This window comes from Vanessa cardui, chromosome 2 (genome assembly GCF_905220365.1).
Source record: "Vanessa cardui chromosome 2, ilVanCard2.1, whole genome shotgun sequence".
In the NCBI taxonomy this organism is placed as follows: domain Eukaryota; kingdom Metazoa; phylum Arthropoda; class Insecta; order Lepidoptera; family Nymphalidae; genus Vanessa; species Vanessa cardui.
In genome coordinates, this window is record NC_061124.1 from 7,927,563 (window position 1) to 7,948,019 (window position 20,457).

General features: G+C 29.6%; 4 protein-coding genes across 12 annotated transcripts; 2 read left to right on the forward strand and 2 right to left on the reverse strand.

The window, feature by feature from the left end:
* Positions 1-298: 298 nt before the first annotated feature.
* LOC124541470 (decapping nuclease DXO homolog) lies at positions 299-2,970 on the forward strand. Of its 4 annotated transcripts, none has more exons than XR_006967255.1 (4): positions 299-1,026; positions 1,554-1,812; positions 1,918-2,056; positions 2,780-2,970. XR_006967255.1 is itself a non-coding variant. In XM_047119387.1 (4 exons), exons 1-4 carry the CDS (start codon positions 433-435, stop codon positions 2,963-2,965), a joined length of 1,119 nt encoding a protein of 372 aa, XP_046975343.1. In that variant the 5' UTR covers positions 299-432; the 3' UTR covers positions 2,966-2,970. The 4 variants fall into 4 exon arrangements, 2 of the variants coding, with proteins under 2 accessions (XP_046975343.1, XP_046975351.1); XM_047119387.1 differs by having other exon boundaries at positions 299-967; XM_047119395.1 differs by having other exon boundaries at positions 299-517.
* Positions 2,971-5,361: 2,391 nt separating this feature from the next.
* Positions 5,362-12,577, reverse strand: LOC124541454. 6 transcript variants are annotated; one of them, XR_006967248.1, is made up of 13 exons: positions 12,456-12,577; positions 12,187-12,266; positions 11,454-11,588; positions 10,367-10,641; positions 9,858-9,968; positions 9,665-9,756; positions 8,764-8,864; positions 7,984-8,049; positions 7,701-7,812; positions 7,205-7,313; positions 6,704-6,742; positions 5,865-6,012; positions 5,362-5,511 (listed from the first exon to the last, which is right to left on the reverse strand). XR_006967248.1 is itself a non-coding variant. In XM_047119377.1 (13 exons), coding segments are annotated over exons 3-13 (1,125 nt in total). In that variant the 5' UTR covers positions 11,585-11,588; positions 12,187-12,266; positions 12,456-12,577; the 3' UTR covers positions 5,362-5,510. The 6 variants fall into 6 exon arrangements, 2 of the variants coding, with proteins under 2 accessions (XP_046975333.1, XP_046975311.1); XR_006967250.1 differs by having other exon boundaries at positions 11,454-11,602; XR_006967251.1 differs by having other exon boundaries at positions 11,454-11,602; positions 12,472-12,569.
* Positions 12,578-13,110: 533 nt separating this feature from the next.
* LOC124541492 (uncharacterized protein C9orf85 homolog) lies at positions 13,111-14,306 on the forward strand. Its single transcript, XM_047119411.1, has 3 exons — positions 13,111-13,548; positions 13,634-13,737; positions 14,091-14,306. Exons 1-3 carry the CDS (start codon positions 13,237-13,239, stop codon positions 14,224-14,226), a joined length of 552 nt encoding a protein of 183 aa, XP_046975367.1. The 5' UTR covers positions 13,111-13,236; the 3' UTR covers positions 14,227-14,306.
* A 50-nt stretch (positions 14,307-14,356) lies between these two features.
* LOC124541447 (golgin subfamily A member 4) lies at positions 14,357-20,387 on the reverse strand. The gene is made up of 8 exons (XM_047119337.1): positions 19,859-20,387; positions 19,572-19,644; positions 19,303-19,424; positions 18,967-19,074; positions 18,380-18,577; positions 18,032-18,115; positions 14,834-17,953; positions 14,357-14,621 (listed from the first exon to the last, which is right to left on the reverse strand). Exons 1-8 carry the CDS (start codon positions 19,940-19,942, stop codon positions 14,598-14,600), a joined length of 3,813 nt encoding a protein of 1,270 aa, XP_046975293.1. The 5' UTR covers positions 19,943-20,387; the 3' UTR covers positions 14,357-14,597.
* Positions 20,388-20,457: the final 70 nt, after the last annotated feature.

Consider the following 20,457-nt stretch of genomic DNA (forward strand, 5'->3'; position numbering starts at 1 on the left):
TTAATAATGATTATACATATTAACTACCAGTAAGTTGTAACTGATGAAAGTTACATTGGCGGTCAATGGTCATGGGTATATGGTTAAAATTTTTTTTTAAAGTTTAAGGTTATAATAAAATATAAAAAAATGATGTACTCTTGCAACCTGCCACCTTAAAAGAACTGTCATCTGTGGATCTGATCCTCAGGGCGTCTAAACTCTAAAAATCTACATTTTCAACTTGACAGAAGGGAATTAATGTATAACACAATACAAAAAAATCAATGTCAATGTCATTTGAATTTTAAGTTTTAAACATCAAAGTCAAATTGAAACTGAAAGTCAGTTATTGTTATTTACAAACATTAATAAAAAAGAACTATATTTTAAACTTTAAATGAACTCAAAACTAATTAATTTAGGCATAACTAGAATCAAAATATTATAATAATGAGCTATCATAAAAAATCTTCATCCTCGAGAAAAAGAGTTTACCACAATTCTGATTTCCGACAACGAAATCACAAGATTTTGAGTAAGCCTTTAATAGTTGGTTACATGAGTGTCGATGTTAATCGTGAATATTTCCCTAATTTGTCGCAGCTTAAATTTCTCAACCCCATTTCGAGCGGTCAAATTTCTCTAGATTTAAACCATAATATAGATGTTGCTGTGAAACGAACAACTGATGAGAACGACGAGAAAATTGACCTTTTATTGAAATTTATTTCGCATAATAGTGAATATATAAATACTACATATAAAAATCTTGACTTCGTTACATATCGAAGAACATTAATAAGCGTAATGTGTAGTGCTTTCGGTGTTTCGGAATCTTTAACTATAAGAGCTTGTTTGTTTAGAGGCACAATATATTTATGTTCTGTCGAAAATGCGAATGAATTGTTAAGAAGAAAATCACGTACCAAAGATGAAGAAAAATATTGTGCCTGGGGATATAAATTTGAACAATATATTTTATCAGGTATTAACTTAATAGAAAACACTGCTAAAGATTCTTAGATATTATTAAAATAATTATAGGTAGTTATTATAATGAGATATATATTATTATACTTATTTTTATTTGTTAATGCTACTATAATATTCATTGGGCACAATACAATTTTCTAAATTTATATTATAATAGGCACTTACAATGTGTTTATTAAAAAGTTACATTGATTTGTATCTTGATATTGGTATGAAATATTGAAATATTTTTTCAACAGACAACAAACTATTGATCCCACCATTTACGAGGAGTTCGGTCACATACACACATACTAATTCTTTATATTCATGGAAATGAATAAATTATAAATATACAATAATATACAATTTAATATTTCATCATAATTTATGTAAACGCTGTCAAAACTTTTCATTAGTATGTATATTTACAATTCTTAAGGATACATATTGTGATACTTAAAACATATATGCTATAGTTTTACCTTAATACCAGTTAAGTAATCATCAGTATCTGTTACATTGTTATAGATGACGAAACCAAATTTGTTTGTCATAAAATGCCATGCGATAATTTTAATTAAATAAATTATTTCCAGATCAACCTAACTTAACCCCTAATATAGAAAAACCTGTAATTGAAAATGAAGAATTTTCTTTATTTTATTTTACTACACTAGATAATCTTAATCTATTGTATGGAGCACAAATTGATGCATTATTGGCTAATGAATCCACAACAGAAAATCCAAAGTCAAATGATTTTGAAACTAATTTAAGTTATTTAAGAAGTAATAAATTTGCCGAATTGAAAACAAACAGAGAAATACAAAACATTAGACAAGAAAGAATTTTTAAGTATGTAATGTAGTGCAAGCAATTTATTTATTAAATAAAGAAAAATAATATATAGTTGAAGGAAAAATATGTATATAAATTACTATACTAACTTAAAATTTACAGACGATACAAATTACTCAGATGCTGGTGTCAGTGTATCTTAGCAGATTTAAGTGGCTTATTAGTAGGATTTCGCAATGACCTAGGCGAAGTCCAGAGATTGGAGTGGTTTGATACTCAAGATATAGTTATGTATTGTAAGGTATGACTCTTATGTGTTATGTGTTCAAAAAATTAATTCTTAAGCACATAGTTTGAATACATTACAAGTATTAAAAATATACCATCCCTTTCACTGCTTCCTCAAATCATGCATTATTCTTTATGGGTAAGCTGGTATAGATGTGTAAATTCACGAAGACAAAAATATATAATGTATTTAATATGTGATTAATTACAACAATGATATTCTAATAAACAGATATGTTATATCCATACTAAACAACAGAAAGTTTTAGTTTATTTTTACATTTCGTTAAAAGTAAAAAGGATAGCTTGATAAAAACAATAAGTAAAAAGGATAACTAGATGTTTTTATTACGCAAAACGTATTACTACGTAATTATGATGTATTATAACGTATTACCACGTAAAACGACTAAAGGCAAACGTCCCAATTAGGACGTTTTCTAGTCTTCACTTTTTGCGCGTTAATAACATATCTGTTTACTAAAACATCATTGTTCTACAAAATAAATTTAAGGAAATTAGGCGCCTATTACCACACTGTCCTAATACCATTTACTGGATAGGAACTGGGAACTTCCCAGTTCTTATCAAGAAAATCATCAAGGTGTTTTTCTTGAATGCCGGTCACGAGTTCATCTCGTATAACTATTATCTAAAAAACATAGTAGTATCAAAAAATGCGTTTGCGCCATAATCATAAATATATGTTGATTTAAAAACTGTGTTTTTTTTACAGAACGAATGGAATCCTCAACAAGCTCTTAATTTTCTACATTATTTCCTTTCATATGTGAAAAACAGCTTTGAACCGTATAGAACAGAACCAGTCGCACTACAATTTGAAATGGATACTGATAAAATAATTACCGTAGCTGAATGTAACAACGACATTTTACCTAATTGGTTTACCTTAAAAACTTAATTATTTAGAATGTATATAGTCACATGACATGCCACTCTTTTTTACAATCGCTACAATGTAGGTGCGCAATGTAAGCTGCCATAGAATAAACTCTATAATATAATACTATTAGTACACTAAGTTAAATGATAGAACGAATTCATAGTCAACTGAAAATATGCTCTACTGCATATTCAAGATTCAAATTAAAGTTAATGTTTATTAAATGAGCTAGGTATATTTTTTATTATATTTTTCTGATAAAGTTTATTTTTAAATGAAAAGAAAAAAGGATTATTATTCACATTTTACACAGAGGATCTCTGACCAAATTAAGATTTAAAAATTAACTATGTACATATTGAAAGATACCTCATGTAGGTATAATATGTTGTATTCCTCATTATATTGTTATAAAAATTCAAATAAAGAATATTTGTTATGCCTATTAATTGTTTTATTTGCACAATCAGAGCCTAATTAATCACTTGTAGTGAAACTAAAAACGCAATGAAAATATTTCAAGTAGGTCTCTTCTATTTTTCAAAATGCCAACATGTATCGGTCCAAATCTTCTTGTTGTTTTTAATAATATCATTTTAATATTTTAAAGCTTGCTTCAAATGTAATATTATTTGCAAATAGCCTATTCTGGATTACTCAAATTCTATTAAGGCGGTCGGTATTTTTCCGTACCACGTTATGGAAAGTGGTCACTTTTGCCTATAGACAGTGGCGTTGTAAAAATATTGATCGTTCCTTACATCGTCAATGTGCCACCACTCTAGGGATATAATAAGGTATTATCCCCTTTATATTTACACTGGCTGCAACCCGGAACACAATAATAGAGTAGAACCTCAATAACAAACCTTGGTAATAAAAACCTCTATAAGTTAAAATACGCAACCTCTATAACTTAAATAAGTAATCTCTGTAATGGCCCTCAGTAACTTAAAGAAATGTTTCCACAATCTCTATAACATAAAATTGACAATCAATAAGTCGTTTTGAAAGAGTGTGCTAAACAAAAGATTTCGGTATTTATTTTTAACACGTGTTCAGTACTTAAATTGTCAACAATACATACATATGTCATATATGGTTTGCTTCTTTGTAATTATTTAAACCTTGGCGGCGGTTAGCTCTAAAACAACGGCTTACTTGGATCATAAGTTTTTCATCAGTGCTCTGGAAACATCGCTTTACCTACTGTATGATAAATTAGGCTTAAATGAGTTCAAAAAGAAAACTAACAACACTCACATACGCCGATAAATTAAAAATTAAAGAAGCAGTGAAAAATGGATTGAAAATGAAAAAGAAGTTACGACTCAGTTTGGGATACATGAGAGTACATTATCCATCATCATTAAAAAAGAAGCTCAAATCTTGAAGAAGCAAGAATCAGGAGATAGTCTTCTAGTCTATTTATTTATTTTATTGGACCAATCCTTCTGACATGTTTGAATAAGAATAAGAAGAGGGGTACATACATACACGTACATACACCTCTAAATCAACCTATCCCTAATATAGACCCTTGATAACTACGGTAGAATATCTGATGACTAGTTGATACCTCCTCAGGCCACCCAATGAATGTTTATGTTAATTAATTATAACATCTCAACCTACTTTAACTTGATGACAATAAAAAATCACAAAAATTGACAATTTTACACTGACATTGTCATTGAAGTAAAATTTGAAACCCTTTCAAAAAATTACGTTGTAACAAAACATGTTATGGTTCCAAAAATAGTCATGATGCCATGATTTCAGATTTATACATTTCAAGCTAAAAAAATGAAAAAATATGGAATAAACGTACAAACAAGATTCTCCGAAAGTGACTGAAAATGGGACAAGTAGATGAAACATTGCCATCTGCCAGGATGGCTAAAAGTTCCTCTGGTGCAAAGAAGTCTGCAAAGACATCTACGCAATTGTTTAAGGAACCTATTAATTTCTGTGACCCTAAAATACAAGGCATTTTACTAGTGGGACTCTTAGCCGTTTTGGCATTAGCACTTTGGTTTGGTTTCACGCATGGATGCTTGGGAACAAGACGTCGCCGCAGGAGACGGTCGTGTAGCTGGTAAATAAATATCAATATTTTTTTTTCATCTTCAGAAATAAATTAGTATTTTGGTGAACTGAATCCATTAGACGACCGGCAGATAATTGATTCAAACTTGCCACAAATACGGGCGGATGATTGATTAATTGGAACACTTTTTTTCAGTTGTTACGGCTAAATATCAACAGCTGACTATTCGAGCTAATGACATCTCATGCGCGTTTTGTCTTATATTAATTTAAAACATTGTAAAATATAATAAAGTTTATTTCCAATAATTATTGTTATTAAAAATGCCGTTCTTAAATCTTGATGTTTCAATAAAAAATGTTTATTTAGTAATATATTTTATTAGACTTAGACAGTAAATTTGAATACAATTTGTATTTCAAGAACTGACGCTGGACAATGAAGATGTAACAACGAAATCAAATGAAGCTCGACGACAATCAGTGAGAAGATCCAATCTCGGTGGTTAAGGTATCTGGAAATTGCAACAGTATTAGGTACAAATAAATCCTACGTTTTTTTTTATATACATTTGTAAAATAAATATTATTGTGGTTCGAAGATTATTAGTTTCCTTATTATTTCACTCACTTTAGTATGTCAAACACATTTTGACTCAAAAACTTTATTAAACAATTAGTAACTCAAAATTTTTGAGTTATTAATGTATATAAAATCTGCTCTAAATGCTTGATATTATTATGAATTTACTTTCATCAAATACTGAAAATTATTATTTGTTTTTCCAGATTAACAATATAACACTAATTGTTACAAACTAAAATATTTGTTTGAAGTTACAAATAAATTATTAAATAAAAATCTGACCTATAGAAATAGATTACTTTACTTGGTTTCTTTTTATAAAACTTTCAGTGTTCTCAATACCATTCATTTTCAGCAGTTTCTTCCCACTTCTCTTCTCCTTGACCCCAATCATAACTCTCTTCGCCTTCTTCCTCAGCATTTTCGTTTTCTATTTAAAATAATTAAATCTTATTAAATTATTATAATTGATAGTGCAACATTGATTAGTCTGTTCTAACTACAAGAGTACAGAAGCCAAATAAACAACATTCAACATTGAATTGAAGAAATATCATTTTACAGAGCTTGAATCAAAGTCAATAATCTTTATTCAAAACTAGCCGTGCACGCGACGTTGTACGCGTTTAAATTTAACAAAAAAAAAATTGTAGCCTTAGTTACTTCGTAGTATCATCATCAGTCATCTGCCAGTAAAACTCCCGTCAAAATCGATTCAGCAGTTCCAGAGATTAGCCGGAACAAACAGACAGACAAAAATTGTAAAAATGTTATTTTGGTATATTTACCGTGGATACATTAGCATTGAGTAAAAAGGGCTATTTTAATATTACAAACAGACACTCCAATTTTATTATATGTATAGTATGTATCGATAGAAGTGATTACACTTTCTTATTCATAGTCTATAAAAATCTACCATCTATAAATACCACCACCTATGAATAACCTATGACATGGAATATACATGGTAGTATACATATAAATAATGCAGTGAAATATTGTTGCATTATTATAAATGTGGCAAGGCTTCTAAAAATAGTAAAAATTTACACCAACTCTTATGCAACTAACTAACTAGCTTAGTTTTATCACAAACAATACAATATGATTAGTCATACCTTCCACAGTGGTATCTTCAGTCTGTTTCTCCTGTGATTCTAGAAATGATAAAAAACATAATTTTAGTTTTGTGAATTATATACGTGTTTACAGCATTACCCTAGTGGAATAAAATATGAATGCTAATTGTAATATTGATTTTACACTGTTTCATTTTTGGACCCACCACATCTGTAACACCTAGAGGCTCGCAGGTGTGTTGTTTAAGTATAGGCTCTTTCCTTGAAGGTTCCCAAATGATATCGTCTCAAAAAGTGGTTGTGTGAGACAGGAAATGTCTTAAAATCAAAAATCAAAATCAAAGTATACTTTATTCAAATGGGCTTTTACAAGCACTTTTGAATCGTCATTTAACAATTAAGACAAGCTACCACCGCTTTGATTTTTTGATAGCAAGCTTTGATGGAGACTTTTTCCATATTCCTAATATAAAGGTGTACTCGACAGTAACATTGAGCGTTATTTGAATACCACTCATGTATAGTACAGTTGTAACTCACGTGTCCCATTGCCACCCTTCATCATCTTCAAGATGTGCTGCTTTTCCTTCGAGAGATGTTTCTTTCCATTCAAGTGCATCGTCATTTGTTCCGAGCACGTTACTGACGTCTGAAAAATAAATTAAATAACTTCATAATAAATAAAATAATAAATATGAGACAACATCGCATACATTACTCTGATCCCTATGTAAATAGCTGAAGCACTTTTTAATGGAAATCAGAAGTAACGACGGTACCACAAACACCCAGACCCAAGACAACATAGAATACTAATGGTAAATGGTAATCTACATCGACTCGGCCGGAAATCGAACCCGGGACCTCAGAGTGGCGTACCCATGAAAACCGGTGTACACACCACTCGACCATGGAGGTCGTCTGCTTTAACAAGCATTTAAACGAGTTGAGTATTTTATTTAGCGAGTGACAAAAGAAAAGAAAGTCTTTTGTATGTGAAATTATTTGTAATAAGGTAAAATATTATAGAAAATACCTTGCATATATCGCAATACAAATCGGGTTGGATAACTTTTGCATCTTTCTCTGGAGCTTCATCCTCTTCAATCGGTTTTAGATTTTTCTTTTCGCGGCGAATAAGTTGTTCCCTAATACAAAAGAATACTATTACAATTTTTTAAATGATTTTGTTGATGGGGTTTACGTTATATATATAGATAGATATATATATAGATAAAGATGCGTTTAAACTGTAATGTCTGTAATGCGAGAGAGAATAAATAAATTATTATTATTATAAAATTAAAATGGTAACTTACACGCGATCTTCCATTCCCTGTTGAAGCAAAAATGGATTCTTGGGGTTCTTGCGTCCCTCAACGATCCTATAAAATAAAACATTTTTCCTCATTACAAAATCACGTCCAAAACTTTAATCTAAGGTATAATAGACTATTTGACTGGTTTTTAAAAATCCATTTTATATTATTTAGTAGAAGTTAAGAAACCCAGTAAAAGATGTGTTTTTTATTTCTAGTATATATCTGCCGAAAAATATCATATTAAAAATTCCATATTGAAATAGCGCGCAAAACGCTACTTGGACAATATGGCTCTGCAAAGGGGTCGGTGACGTCACTTTCCTGTATTTTAATCTGTGGTACATGTAGTAGAAAAGCATAGTTTACAAGAAAGTGACTTCATCAGCCCGACCAATCAGGAGCGTTTTGTGTCACGTGACAAACGTTTGAAAAAATGCATCTTATTTATGGATTTTTGAATAAATTAAGTATTATTTTCAACTTTCATTGGTAAATAACCATTTATAAACTCATAATATACACTGATTACAATAATTCACAATTTATTTTTCGCATTGTCAAATAGCCTATTATGTAGTTTAATTAAATTTCCAAAAAAGGATAACAATGTTCTGCCAGGGTGAATTTATTGTCCATGACATGAAATTTGCCAGTAATTCCATAAATTACAGAATTTTCAAATATTTCATTATAATGTTAGGAGTAGAGATCTGACATAAATATAACTGAAATTACCACGACTAAAATATTAAAATAATTAATATACGATATACATACGCCCTGTGTGGTTTCCCAGCATAATGAGATTCAGAGTGCGTTTTCGACGTTATATGAACGTCACACAATTCACAGTACAGCTCTCGTGCTTTCAGTGGTATCTGAAATGGGAGCGGTGTCTAGTAAATAAATAGCTTTATGACGTCACTGAAACGACATACAACCGTTAATTTTAAACTCACAAACTTGGTAATCGTATCCACTTTTAGACATTCAGGTCTTGTACCAACTAAACGGGATAGTACCAACATTGTGACATCGACCATGAATGCTTTTTTTTTTTTTTTTTAATTTTAAGAAAGGAGGATTTATTTATATTTGTCTTGTCTTAAATAAACCGATAAAAAATAGACTCGTAAATACAAGTGGGGGAAAAAAGGTCATCCATATTATCATACATTTGTATGAATAATTAAATACCAACATTTAATTTTGGTGCAGAAGCCACCAAAGTTACTGACGACTATCATAACTGTTCTAGTTTTACATATGAAACTCTAACAAATAGACAACATCTAATATTGGACCAAATACAATATGTACCATTATAAAATTTCTGACATGATAAAAAGAAGGTTCCAGAAATTCTTGCAAGATATAAATTACTGGAGGTAGATTTAATAAGGCAGAAACTTCACGTCTTCGACAACGTGAAGATCGACAATTTGTTACAATATAAGTTTCAATTTTGACGACGGTGTTCACATAAATCTCACTTGATCTCATCTGTCCGCAATCACGAGGCAGGCCAGGTCTGAGGCAGGCCAGGTCTGAGGCAGGCCAGGTCTTGCGAACAGCACATCAAGTGAGGAGCAATACGTTTAAGAATGTTACCATTATGTGAATCGAATGGTCGCCAAAATCACTAGTGAAACGTTACGTTGACAAATTGTCTAGTTACCTCTTTGGCGCGACGGAATCCTATCTCGGATTGTTGTGTTAACCATTTTTTCTGATTCTTCAAATGATTTTTTGAAATGTAATGAATGCGAGCTGTAAACAAATTAAAATCGAAATGTTTCGTACAGTTGGATAATTTAAGACTTATATGACCGTCATCATTTTCGTCTAATACTTTTATGAGTATAACTTACACATAGCAAACGAGTCAAAGCTTTGAGCGCAAAGCCCACAGAACTCCGGCTCCATCAGTTGCAGTAAGTCACGTGGCAAATTCCTCACGTATTCCTTTGCAACACCGCAGCCTACAACAACAACAACAACAGCCTGTACATTTCCTACTGCTGGGCTAAAGGCCTCCTCTCCCTTTGAGGAGAAGGTTTGGAACATATTCAACCACGCTGTTCCAATGCGGGTTGATGGAATACACATGTGGCAGAATTTCTATGAAATTTTTCACATGCAGGTTTCCTCACGATGTTCTCCTTCACCGCTGAGCATGAGATGAATTATATAGGACAAATTAAGCACATGAATCAGCGGTGCTTGCCTGTGTTGAACCCGCAATCATCAGTTAAGATGCACGCGTTCTAACCACTGGACTATCTCGACTCACGCCGCAGCCTATTAATTAAGAATAATATTATATTACATAATTAATTATAAAACAACAAAAACTTTTTCGTTATCTTATGATACTAACGCAAAAGATATCTTATGGTTTTATCATCCATTGGTTGTCTACGTATTGGTGGTCCTCCAGGACCGAATCCTCTTCCCCACATGAAATTTCCTGGAGGCCCCTGTGGCCCTGGAGGTCCTGGTGGCCCTTGATAGAATGGTGGTGGACCATCCGGAATTGGAAAATAACCACGCGGACCGTAATTACGTGGAGGCCTAAAGTTACGACCGTATCCACCACCAGGTGGACCGTAGCCCCCGCTATAATCTCCGTAAGCATTATTATAACGATCATTCCTGAAACAATTGTAAGGCAGTATGTATTGTATGATAACAATGAAATAGCTGCCTATACATAATTTATAAATCAATATTATAAAATTAGACTAAACGAGAAGTAATAAGGGTATCGTTCCAAAGGAACAACAACAATGGAATTTTCAAAATCTTTATCTGAGTAACAAGTTAAAAATCGAAACCCTTATTTAAGTAGACTCTTTTCATATATGTGCAAGGTTTTAGTTCAGACATTGCCAAAAGGCAGAAATCATGATGTTATCAACATACCTTACCCTTGAGGAATCTATGTAATTATATAACCTAAAATTTACTATTAAAATGTGTTCAGAAGATAAAAATAACATTCTCCATAATCTATCAATCTCATCTGACCAATATGTATATCCATAAAAATCATTTCCATTAATATAGGTTTTGTTTGATAGCTTTATAGGATAATAATATGAGAAAAAATAATGATACAGACATATATTTCCCCTACAATGCATACATATACAAATATATGTTGCTTATTTCAATAGAAGGAACACAGGGACAACACAACAACAACATATTTACATAATCCATGCATTTCGCTGATAGCTCTAGACAGCTCACTATTATGCACAAAATATCCCCCCTTTAATATGACTATATTTAACCTACTCTACTAACTACTTATATCCACATAGATAACAATAACATCTCAGCACAATAAGTTTTACTTATCATTTTATATATGTATATTTTTTATTAATCATTAAGACATTGTGGGAAATTTTGATGTTTGGAGTAAATAATAAACAAAATTCGGGCATTATGATACGGACCTGTAATTATTACGGAACTTTTTAGGAGGACCAAATTGCCTTTGTGGTTGCTCCGGTAAATTTTCCTCTTGACACTCTACATCTACACTATTTTTGTCATCTTTGATTTCAATAATTTCTGAATTATCCATTATGCTAGAAAAAAATGTCTGTTTAACAGTTATAATAGGTAGCAAAGGTTGTTCATATTTTTTCTTGAGAGTATCATACTCTATAAGAATTTCTGTAGTCTTTACTGAAAAAAAAAAACTAAAAACTGAAATAATTTCTGTTTGCTTTTATACCATATATATAGGATACTATTATATTATATTCAATTAAGTTTAATATTTCTGCTTTTCCTTTACATTTTATTTAGACTTACATTATTAATACAAGGTTAAGAGTGTCCTATCTCAAATTAATATAAAAGAACTTGATTCTAAAGGAATTCTACTACAGATATATTTCTTATGTATAAAGTAGATATTATAGCATAGATATGGACTTGCCTGAAGTAGCCAGTGATTTTAAAGTTAGTTAATATGTTCTAGTTAAATATAAAATACTTTATTGCTAATTATTTTTAATTAACCATTATGATCAATGTTGTCTAAAACTAAGTCTTTAATGGCAAATATAATTGATAGCAGTTTATTGACATGTAGTAGTTGAATCAATAATGTAATGACAGTAAATTTCATCAAAAATATCTTTGATAAAATTCGTCACATTAAAAATAAATCATACAAACCTATATATATTTCGCTTAAAGCAGCTAATACGTCTTCAACAAACGGCTAAAAGTTTTGTTAGCCTTTTACCATGTATTTACTGAAATAATGAACATAACTGTAACAAATTACTTGATAACAACTCAGTAAAAAATGATACCTAGTTGATAGTGATAAAAGTTATGACGATATTTCATTTCATTTTTAAAACATTGTCAGTATCGATTATAATAATATGTACATTAAATTATAAATTGTCTATCAGTATTAGTTATAATAAAATAGATACCGGTTTACCGGTGTACTTGTAAGGAACTGAAATTAATTATTAAAAACTTGCGAATGAAAGCCAACTCCACAGAATTCACAGACAGCCAGTAAACACAGAGTAAAACCTTATACTTTGCCATAGACTATTGTAAAAAAAATATTTCAAATGGTTGTAATGTTATATATTATGAAAACGAAGAGCGCCATCACTCTGGTGGTGAGCCTAAAACTTGAATTTTAGATGAGAAAGAAAAGAAATTTTCGGACGATCAAAGGGATAGAAAAAATCCACTACTGCTTCTCGTGCGGCCAAATTCGGCAACTTTACTTCAGATATATACAGACTTTAATGTTAACTTTGACGAAGATGAGCTCTTCTAATATTTCGTAATTCAAGACGATTAGGAAAAATGGATTTGAATTTTTGTACATTTTTTATATAAATATGCGGAAAATAATATGAGATAGATTTCATAGCTCCCTTAATGTTTAACTGCCAAAATCAAACGATTTTATAGATTTTACCAGAGACTTCAGCGGAACCCACTTTAGAAATCCCTTGTAACATAGTAATTCGAAACTGTATGACTTATGAGATATGCTGCGTTTTGTTGCCAAAACAACCATGATTGACACTGACAGTTTCAAGTATGAAATTTTGCTTCACGTCATTTAATCTGCGTTTTAATTCTCATTACCTACTGTCAAAACTGCATGTATATGCATAACCTATTGTAAGTTGTAAGGTTTAAAACAATTTAGTTTTGAGTTATTATTTAAAATATAGGATAAATTTAATTATGAGCTGTTCTAGAGGAAATACGACCAGAACAAGACCACAAAAGCATCAAAATAGAACTGTATTTAAAAACACTTTACATGACACCAGTAAGAAAACTAAACTTTTAAATAATTTAGAAGTGACTGGTGTGTGTGAACGTTGTAAAGGAATAATAGAATGGAAAATAAAATACAAGAAGTACAAACCTCTAACAGTCCCAGGGAAATGCGTTTCATGTGAACAGAGAAATATTAAGCATGCTTACCATGTTATGTGTAATAAATGTGCAACTGAAAAAAAAGTTTGCACTAAATGCTGTAAGCCGTCAGAAGTAAGTACAATTGATTATATAAATAGAGATGCATCATTATTTATCTCAGATCACATTGTAGTGTTTTAATAAATCTAAATTTCAGTTGATTGTTGAAAAAAAAAGTGAAGATAAAGTTGTCGACAATGAGATTAAGTATCAGTCAATATTGAAAAATCTCTCTGAAAGAAAAAGAAGAACATTTTTGAGGTAAGAAAATCATGTAAATTTAATGATTTTCTTTTTTATCTCTAATATATAAATATATTATCTCGTGAATCTAATTACTTAATGTTGTGAAAAAATAATTATGTTGGTTTATTCTCACTAACTGTTGATATAACAATTTATTTTATTGTAATTTATAATCTTCTAATATTAAGAAATACCAGAACCATCTTAAGGTGTTAATTAGTCTGTATACTGTATGCATTGAATGAAGTATTAAAATCTAATATAACCTAACACAAATTTCAAATATTTTAAAGTACATTGTTAATAGGGTTTTACTGATCTATTATTTCAATTTCTTATCATATCATAGTGAAATTTTAAAATTACAGGCACTTAAAGAAACAAGAATCTGAAGGCATTGAAGTAACTAAATTGGATATAGATGCCTTTGTTATAGAAATGGGTAAAAAAGATTTTGAAAATGACTCAGATGACGATTTAAATTTCTCTGATTTAGAAATCTGATTTGAGAAGATATTGTTATCATATATTGTTTGCTTAATCCTGTTCAACAATATAAAAAATAATAAACCATATGTTTTTAATAAAAGTTTTTTATTAACAATTCCAAATTTTCGAAATAATTATATAGATAAAATTTTTAGTATTTTTATTAATATAATTATTGTGATTACATTTTCACACCTTCTAATTATTAACCAGGTATATAAAATCTGCTTTAAATAGAACAAATTGTACAAAATGGCAACATTATTGCATTTTTACTTTACACAATGTTTAACTTAATTTATCTCTGTACAAAATATTAAAAATGTGTTTAACTAAAAAATAAATAATATGATTAATTTACCTTTATATATTAATGGAATTATTTATCAAATAATGCCAAGTTGATGCAGCTGAAAAAAAAATATACATATAATTATTATTATTTCAAAAATATGGAAGTGTGGAAACAGACTTTCATTTACAAAACAAATTTATTATAATTATTTAAATGAAGTATATTTTAATAATTAAGAAAGTAAACTGCTTAATGAAATAGGTAAAAATAAGTCATAGGTAAAAAATTTTTACCCATGACATTTTCAAAATAATGTAATAAACTTACAAGGCCTTGTCTTTCTTTTTCCTTTTGTAGTACCATCTCTGTTTGTTTATCATCAAATTTGACTACAGCTGATAATACTTTTGCTAGAGTTACGGAATGTGTACCAGAACCAGTAAGATATTCATAAAGAATATTCTTCAAATATTCTAATTCAGTATTTTCCTGAAGTGCATGCAAATGTCTTAAACTAACGAGTGCCTCATCTAGTCTTCTTTCTAATTTTTCATTAGATAATCTTAATTTCTCATTATTGTTTTGCATATGATTCATATTCTCAGTCACTGATTGATTCATTTGTTCTAAATCAAATAATTTCTTTTCTAATCTATTTTTTGTTTCTGTCAAATTATTATACTTATGAAGAATGTCATCATTATTTATACAATTGTTATCTGTAACTGTGCTTGTTTTAGGATATGACTGTAATTTTATTTGGTCTTTTAATTCAAGATTCTCTTCTGCCAGTAATGAGTTCTCTCTAACCAAATCATCTATTTTATCCTTTCCATGTTGGATTTCATTTTGAAGAGTTTCTATATTACGAATAAACACATCATTTTTTTCGGGAAAACTATCATTGGTCGCAATGACTTCCCGTAACTTGTCATTAAGTTGACTGTTTTCTTTAGAAACTTTAGTCATATAAGATTGGAGGCCTTCAATATCGGACTGCAATCGTTTATTCTCATCTTTTAGTGCATCAACCTCAAGAAGACGTTCATCATGTTTTATTTTGATTTCCTCCATCTTCTTAATTTCTGATTTATTATGTTTAAGTTCTTCAGATAATTTGTCATTAGTGTTCTTTAAGAGTTCTACATCTTTTTTTAATTGTTCAATGATATCTTTGCTCTTCTTCGCTTCTTGTTCATTGAAATTATCTGTTTGTGTATTTTTTGCATGTTTCTCTTTTTTTATATTTTCTTCTAGTTCAGATATCACGGAGTTTAAGTGGTCTTTTTCAATTTCTATTTGAGTATGAGATTTGCGAACTTCTTTCAATTCTGATTCAATATCAGTTAAGTTCTTGGATATAGTTTCAGATAAGCTTTTAAGTGATGTATTTTCTTGATTGAGATCATCAATTCGTTTTTCTAAGTTTATTATGATGTTTGTTTGTTTCTGATAGTCTTCTTTAAGTGTTGATAGTTCATTGTGTTCTACTGTTAATGAGTTAAACTTTTTAAGGAGGTCCTCATACTTCTGAGATATATTATCAAATTCATTTCTTGATACTTCTTTCTCATTTTCATTTTCTTTTAATAAACTTAGAAGTTCTTCATTCTCTTTCTTTAAAGTCTTAAGTTTATCATTGATTGTATTTTTTTCCATACTATAATTTTTAAGTTCTTCGTTCAATTTTTGAGAACCACTCATGTAATTGTTTAATTGCTTTTGATAATCTTCACTTTGATTTTGTAAATCTAGAATTTTTTGTAAGTTTACACTATTTTCAGATTGAACTTTCTCTAATTTTGATTTCAATCTATCATTATCTTTTTGCAATTGATTATAATCATTGTTGAGAGTTTTGTATTGATCAGATATACTTTGAACATTCAATTGTAAAGAGACGTTAGACAGACGTAAATCTTCACATACTCTTTCACACTGAGTAATTTCATTTCTTGCTGTATTATTTAATATGATCACATTTTCGTTAATGATATTATGTGCTTCATTCATAACTTGTTTAAATGCCTTGGTTTCATTCAAAGTTTTATTTAAATGTTTTTGCAAAGTAATGACATTAGATCTCAACTCTACACAAGATTTCTTTACTTGTTCTCCTTGAAGTACCTTATCGTTTAGTGATTTTATTTCTGCTTTTAATTCATCTACTGTGATGTTCAGCTGTTGGTTAAGTGTTTGAATAGACTCATGGTTTAATAGAAGTTTTTCAATTTCTGATTGTAATTTAACAAGTTCCACTCTTTCTTCCTGAATCTCAGATTCTAAGTTACTACATTTCAATTTCCACATATTTATTTCTTCTGTTTGTTTCTTGTCTTCTTGTAATTCTTGATTGTCTGACAAATTGACTTTTGTTTTTAGCATTTGCATATCGTTTTCTAAGCTACTGATTTGTGTACTTTTCTTCGTATTTTCTTCAAGTAATTGTGTATTTCTATTTTCTAAATAAGCATTTCTATCAATCATTGCGAGTTTTTCAGCCGTTTCTTGCTTCATTTGTAGTTGTAAGCAATTGTACTCTTCATCAGCCTTATTTTTAGTTTGTTCAAGGTGTTGATATTTTTGTGCTAGAGCATCTAACTCAGTTTTTAACTCTCCAACTTTAGTTTTATCAACATTTAGTTCATTAATATCATTTTTCAACTTAGAACGCTCTTCTTCCAATTGACTTATGTTCTTTTTATAATCATTTATTATTATATTAAGTGACTGAATTTCATTATCACTACTTGCTAAGCTATCTTTTAATGATTTTATTTCAGTTTCCTTACTTTCTAATTCTTTATGAATACTTAGTTTATTTTCAGCTAGTGATATAGCATACTCCTCTTCTCTTTTACTTAATATTTCAACTTTTTCGTGTAGCTTTTCAATTTCTTCTTGTGCATTTTTTAAATTTATTTCAACAATAGATATTTCTTTATTTTTTAAGAATTCAATAGAATTATTTTTATTTTGTAATTCTTCTATACTTTCATTCAGTTCATGAATTTTTTGCCTCGCTTCGGTTAGTGAAAGAGTCGCAGCTTTAAGTTGTTCATTTTCTCGTACTTTATTTTCAAGATCAGAAGAAACTATTTGTAATTCTGTAGTCAATTGCGCATTCTTTTCTTTAGTAGATTTAAGTGATTCCTTATACTTATTTAACAATTGTTCCAATTTTTCAATTTTATTATTTAAGGCTGTCGTTTCTGCTACTCCAGTTTCTTCGCTGGGTTTTTGGTCATTATTCAAATCATCAGTAACTAAATTAATCAAAGGTGCATCATTATCATTTTTGTTATTTGTAACTTGTAGCTTATTTTCGGTTGACTCAACACTCTCCACCATATTACTATTTTGTAAAAGACTTAATTTTGTATTAAGTGTTTCAATTTTTATATTTTTCTCCTCGATTTCTAAACGCAGTGCTTTTTCAAGGTGTGCCTAAAAAATATTTTTATTATATATAGATTATTAATTAATTTAAAATGGACTAGAAAATAAAAATACTTTCACACATACTTTAGCACCCTGTTCTAATGAACACTGTTCTCTTAATTCAGATACTCTTCTTAAGGCTTTATCCTGAGTCTCTACTAAGACATTCTGAAAAAATTAAATTTTTCATTTAGCATTCTTCCTATTGTATTAAAGACATTTAAATGTGATTTCATTGTTATTTTACAAAATATCTTGGAAACTTTGTTCACATTAAAATTAAGATGAATAACTTAATTTTGATGTGAACAATAATTAATTAAAATCATTTTCTCTCATAAAACATATTGTAAACAAAAGTTTTATTGATTATTGGAACTCAGTTAATTAATTAACATGCCATTCAGTGTATTTTTAAGTAAAAATATTAACCCTTGCTTTTGCATTTTCTCTTTCCAAAAGTTTGTAATGACGAGCAAGATCTGCATACTGAGTTTTGTATTTAGTACAACGATCTTGCGTACGGCGGTATGCTGCATACAACTGTTCTTTAGTTACTCTGTCTAGGTTAACTGTACCTCCAGAAAAACCTTTCTCTTCAGCTTCACTGGCTGATACCTCCATGTCTGACTGCAATTATAACAAGTTAAAAAAGGTTCTTTAGAATACAAATTACAAAGAACAATAGCCATTTGATTATAGCCTGATAAGAAAGCATGCTGGAAATTGATAAGAGGGCATGGTTGTGTAACTTTTTAACAAGTAGGTCATGACCTACTGGCTCTAGGCTACTATTGAAAAACAGAAGCAATTTATTTACTGTCCTGTCTCGGGTTCTGAACCTGGTATTTCATAGTTCACAGCCAAATAATAAATGTAAGCTTGTGCTACTTTAAGAAGTTGACAGGTTTATAAAAACACAAATATTACCCAAAACAATCAAATATTTCAGAAATAAGTTTTTTAAAGTGCAATTAAGCTACTAAATATAAAACAAACATATTTATTGTGTGTCCTACCTGCAAATGATACATTGATGGACTCTCATAACTCGGCAATCGGAATGATATATCACTAGCAAATGAGCTGTTGGATAGTCGTCTTTGTCTCTGATTTTCCTGATGCATCTACAAGCACGAAAGTCTGATCATTCAAAGGGTTTCTCATTAATATAACATTTAAAACAATGTATAGTCACAAGAACTATTATACTTAAATAAACTCTAGTACCGAGAAACAGAAGGTGGATTATATTGGACACTGGTATTTTAACATATAAAAACAAACAACAAGAATTATATCTGTAATTGTATCTGTGTCTCATAATTATGTTATAGAATATAAAAATTCATTACCTCTTGCTTAAATTGAAAATCTGATTCGATATTTTGTTGACTGTTTCCTGGCTGCACAAGAGGCACTTCTTGAAAGTTGCTAGGTTGATTATATGTTGATACCTTGTTTTTATTCATAGTATCTAAAAATAATAATTAAGTTAAATATTTACAGCAGTACCTATGAATGTTGCTTACAGGGGTGATTATTAAGATAATTATTTGTATCCCACTTTTCAGTGAAACAATATTTAAAGGCTATCATGGCAGACCTAATGTACTATACTAACCATTATCACCTATGGAAAACAAATCATTATTTGTTATGTCAGATATGCTGCTTGAAGCAGATGTAACTGCAGCCTGGAAAACATAGAGATTAAAATATTTACTAATGTACAAATAATGACTTAATTATAAGAATTTTAATAAAATATAACAATTTTTATTCATTACGCTCAATTATTTCTTCTGTTAAAGTAATACTTATGACCTTTTATCAATAATTGTTATTGTCAAATTATTTACACAAAATTGTTTTTGGTGAAATAAAATAATAAAACTTTACTAATCCTACCTGCGCAGCTTGTGCAAATTGTTGTATCCTTTGAGGGGATGACTTAACTTCCTCAGCTAATTTATCTTTAAATTTCTTGAACATTGTTTAGTATTTAAACACTACTTTCAATTATAATGTGCAACTTAATTATAAGTATTAATTTATTTATAAAATCTTATACATAGTCTACACATATTATACTTTAAAGCATATAAATATTAAGTATATAATATTTAATTATTTATACTAATTAAACGTATTACATTCATTTAATCATCAAAACGTCATTAAAAAGGCAAAATTTTTGACAATGACGTTTAGTTTATAATTCATCTGTATCAAAGTACAAAATTATACTGCTTATAATAGTAAATGCATAGTTTAAGTTTATGTATTTGTGTTTATATGCCACTAAACTGTTTAAAAAAAGTCATGTGCACGACAACCAGGAATAGGGATAGTCACTAGAGATAAGTAAGTGTATATATAACGTAACATGTAGAACAGTGCACAGAATAAAACAACCTTAACTTCACATTAATAATGTTTATTGTTGATGTGTACATGTACATTATACGTGTGGTTTTTCATAGACTATTACTTAAGTAAGCTTAAGA

Bases quoted from the DNA above. Each gene is read 5' to 3' on its own strand.
- LOC124541492 (XM_047119411.1), top strand. From the start codon at position 13,237: ATGAGCTGTTCTAGAGGAAATACGACCAGAACAAGACCACAAAAGCAT. The intron at 13,549-13,633 runs GTAAGTACAATT...TCTAAATTTCAG, and splicing joins AATGCTGTAAGCCGTCAGAA to TTGATTGTTGAAAAAAAAAG. The intron at 13,738-14,090 runs GTAAGAAAATCA...TTAAAATTACAG, and splicing joins AAAAGAAGAACATTTTTGAG to GCACTTAAAGAAACAAGAAT.
- LOC124541454 (XM_047119355.1), bottom strand. From the start codon at position 11,584: ATGGATAATTCAGAAATTATTGAAATCAAAGATGACAAAAATAGTGTA. The intron at 9,757-9,857 runs GTAAGTTATACT...ATTTGTTTACAG, and splicing joins CTTTGACTCGTTTGCTATGT to CTCGCATTCATTACATTTCA. The intron at 6,013-6,703 runs GTATGACTAATC...TATTTTAAATAG, and splicing joins TGAAGATACCACTGTGGAAG to AAAACGAAAATGCTGAGGAA.
- LOC124541470 (XM_047119387.1), top strand. From the start codon at position 433: ATGAGCTATCATAAAAAATCTTCATCCTCGAGAAAAAGAGTTTACCAC. The intron at 1,813-1,917 runs GTATGTAATGTA...TAAAATTTACAG, and splicing joins AGACAAGAAAGAATTTTTAA to ACGATACAAATTACTCAGAT. The intron at 2,057-2,779 runs GTATGACTCTTA...TTTTTTTTACAG, and splicing joins ATATAGTTATGTATTGTAAG to AACGAATGGAATCCTCAACA.
- LOC124541447 (XM_047119337.1), bottom strand. From the start codon at position 19,942: ATGTTCAAGAAATTTAAAGATAAATTAGCTGAGGAAGTTAAGTCATCC. The intron at 19,425-19,571 runs GTTAGTATAGTA...TATTATTTTTAG, and splicing joins GTTTTCCATAGGTGATAATG to ATACTATGAATAAAAACAAG. The intron at 18,116-18,379 runs GTTAATATTTTT...TAATTTTTTCAG, and splicing joins GAGAAAATGCAAAAGCAAGG to AATGTCTTAGTAGAGACTCA.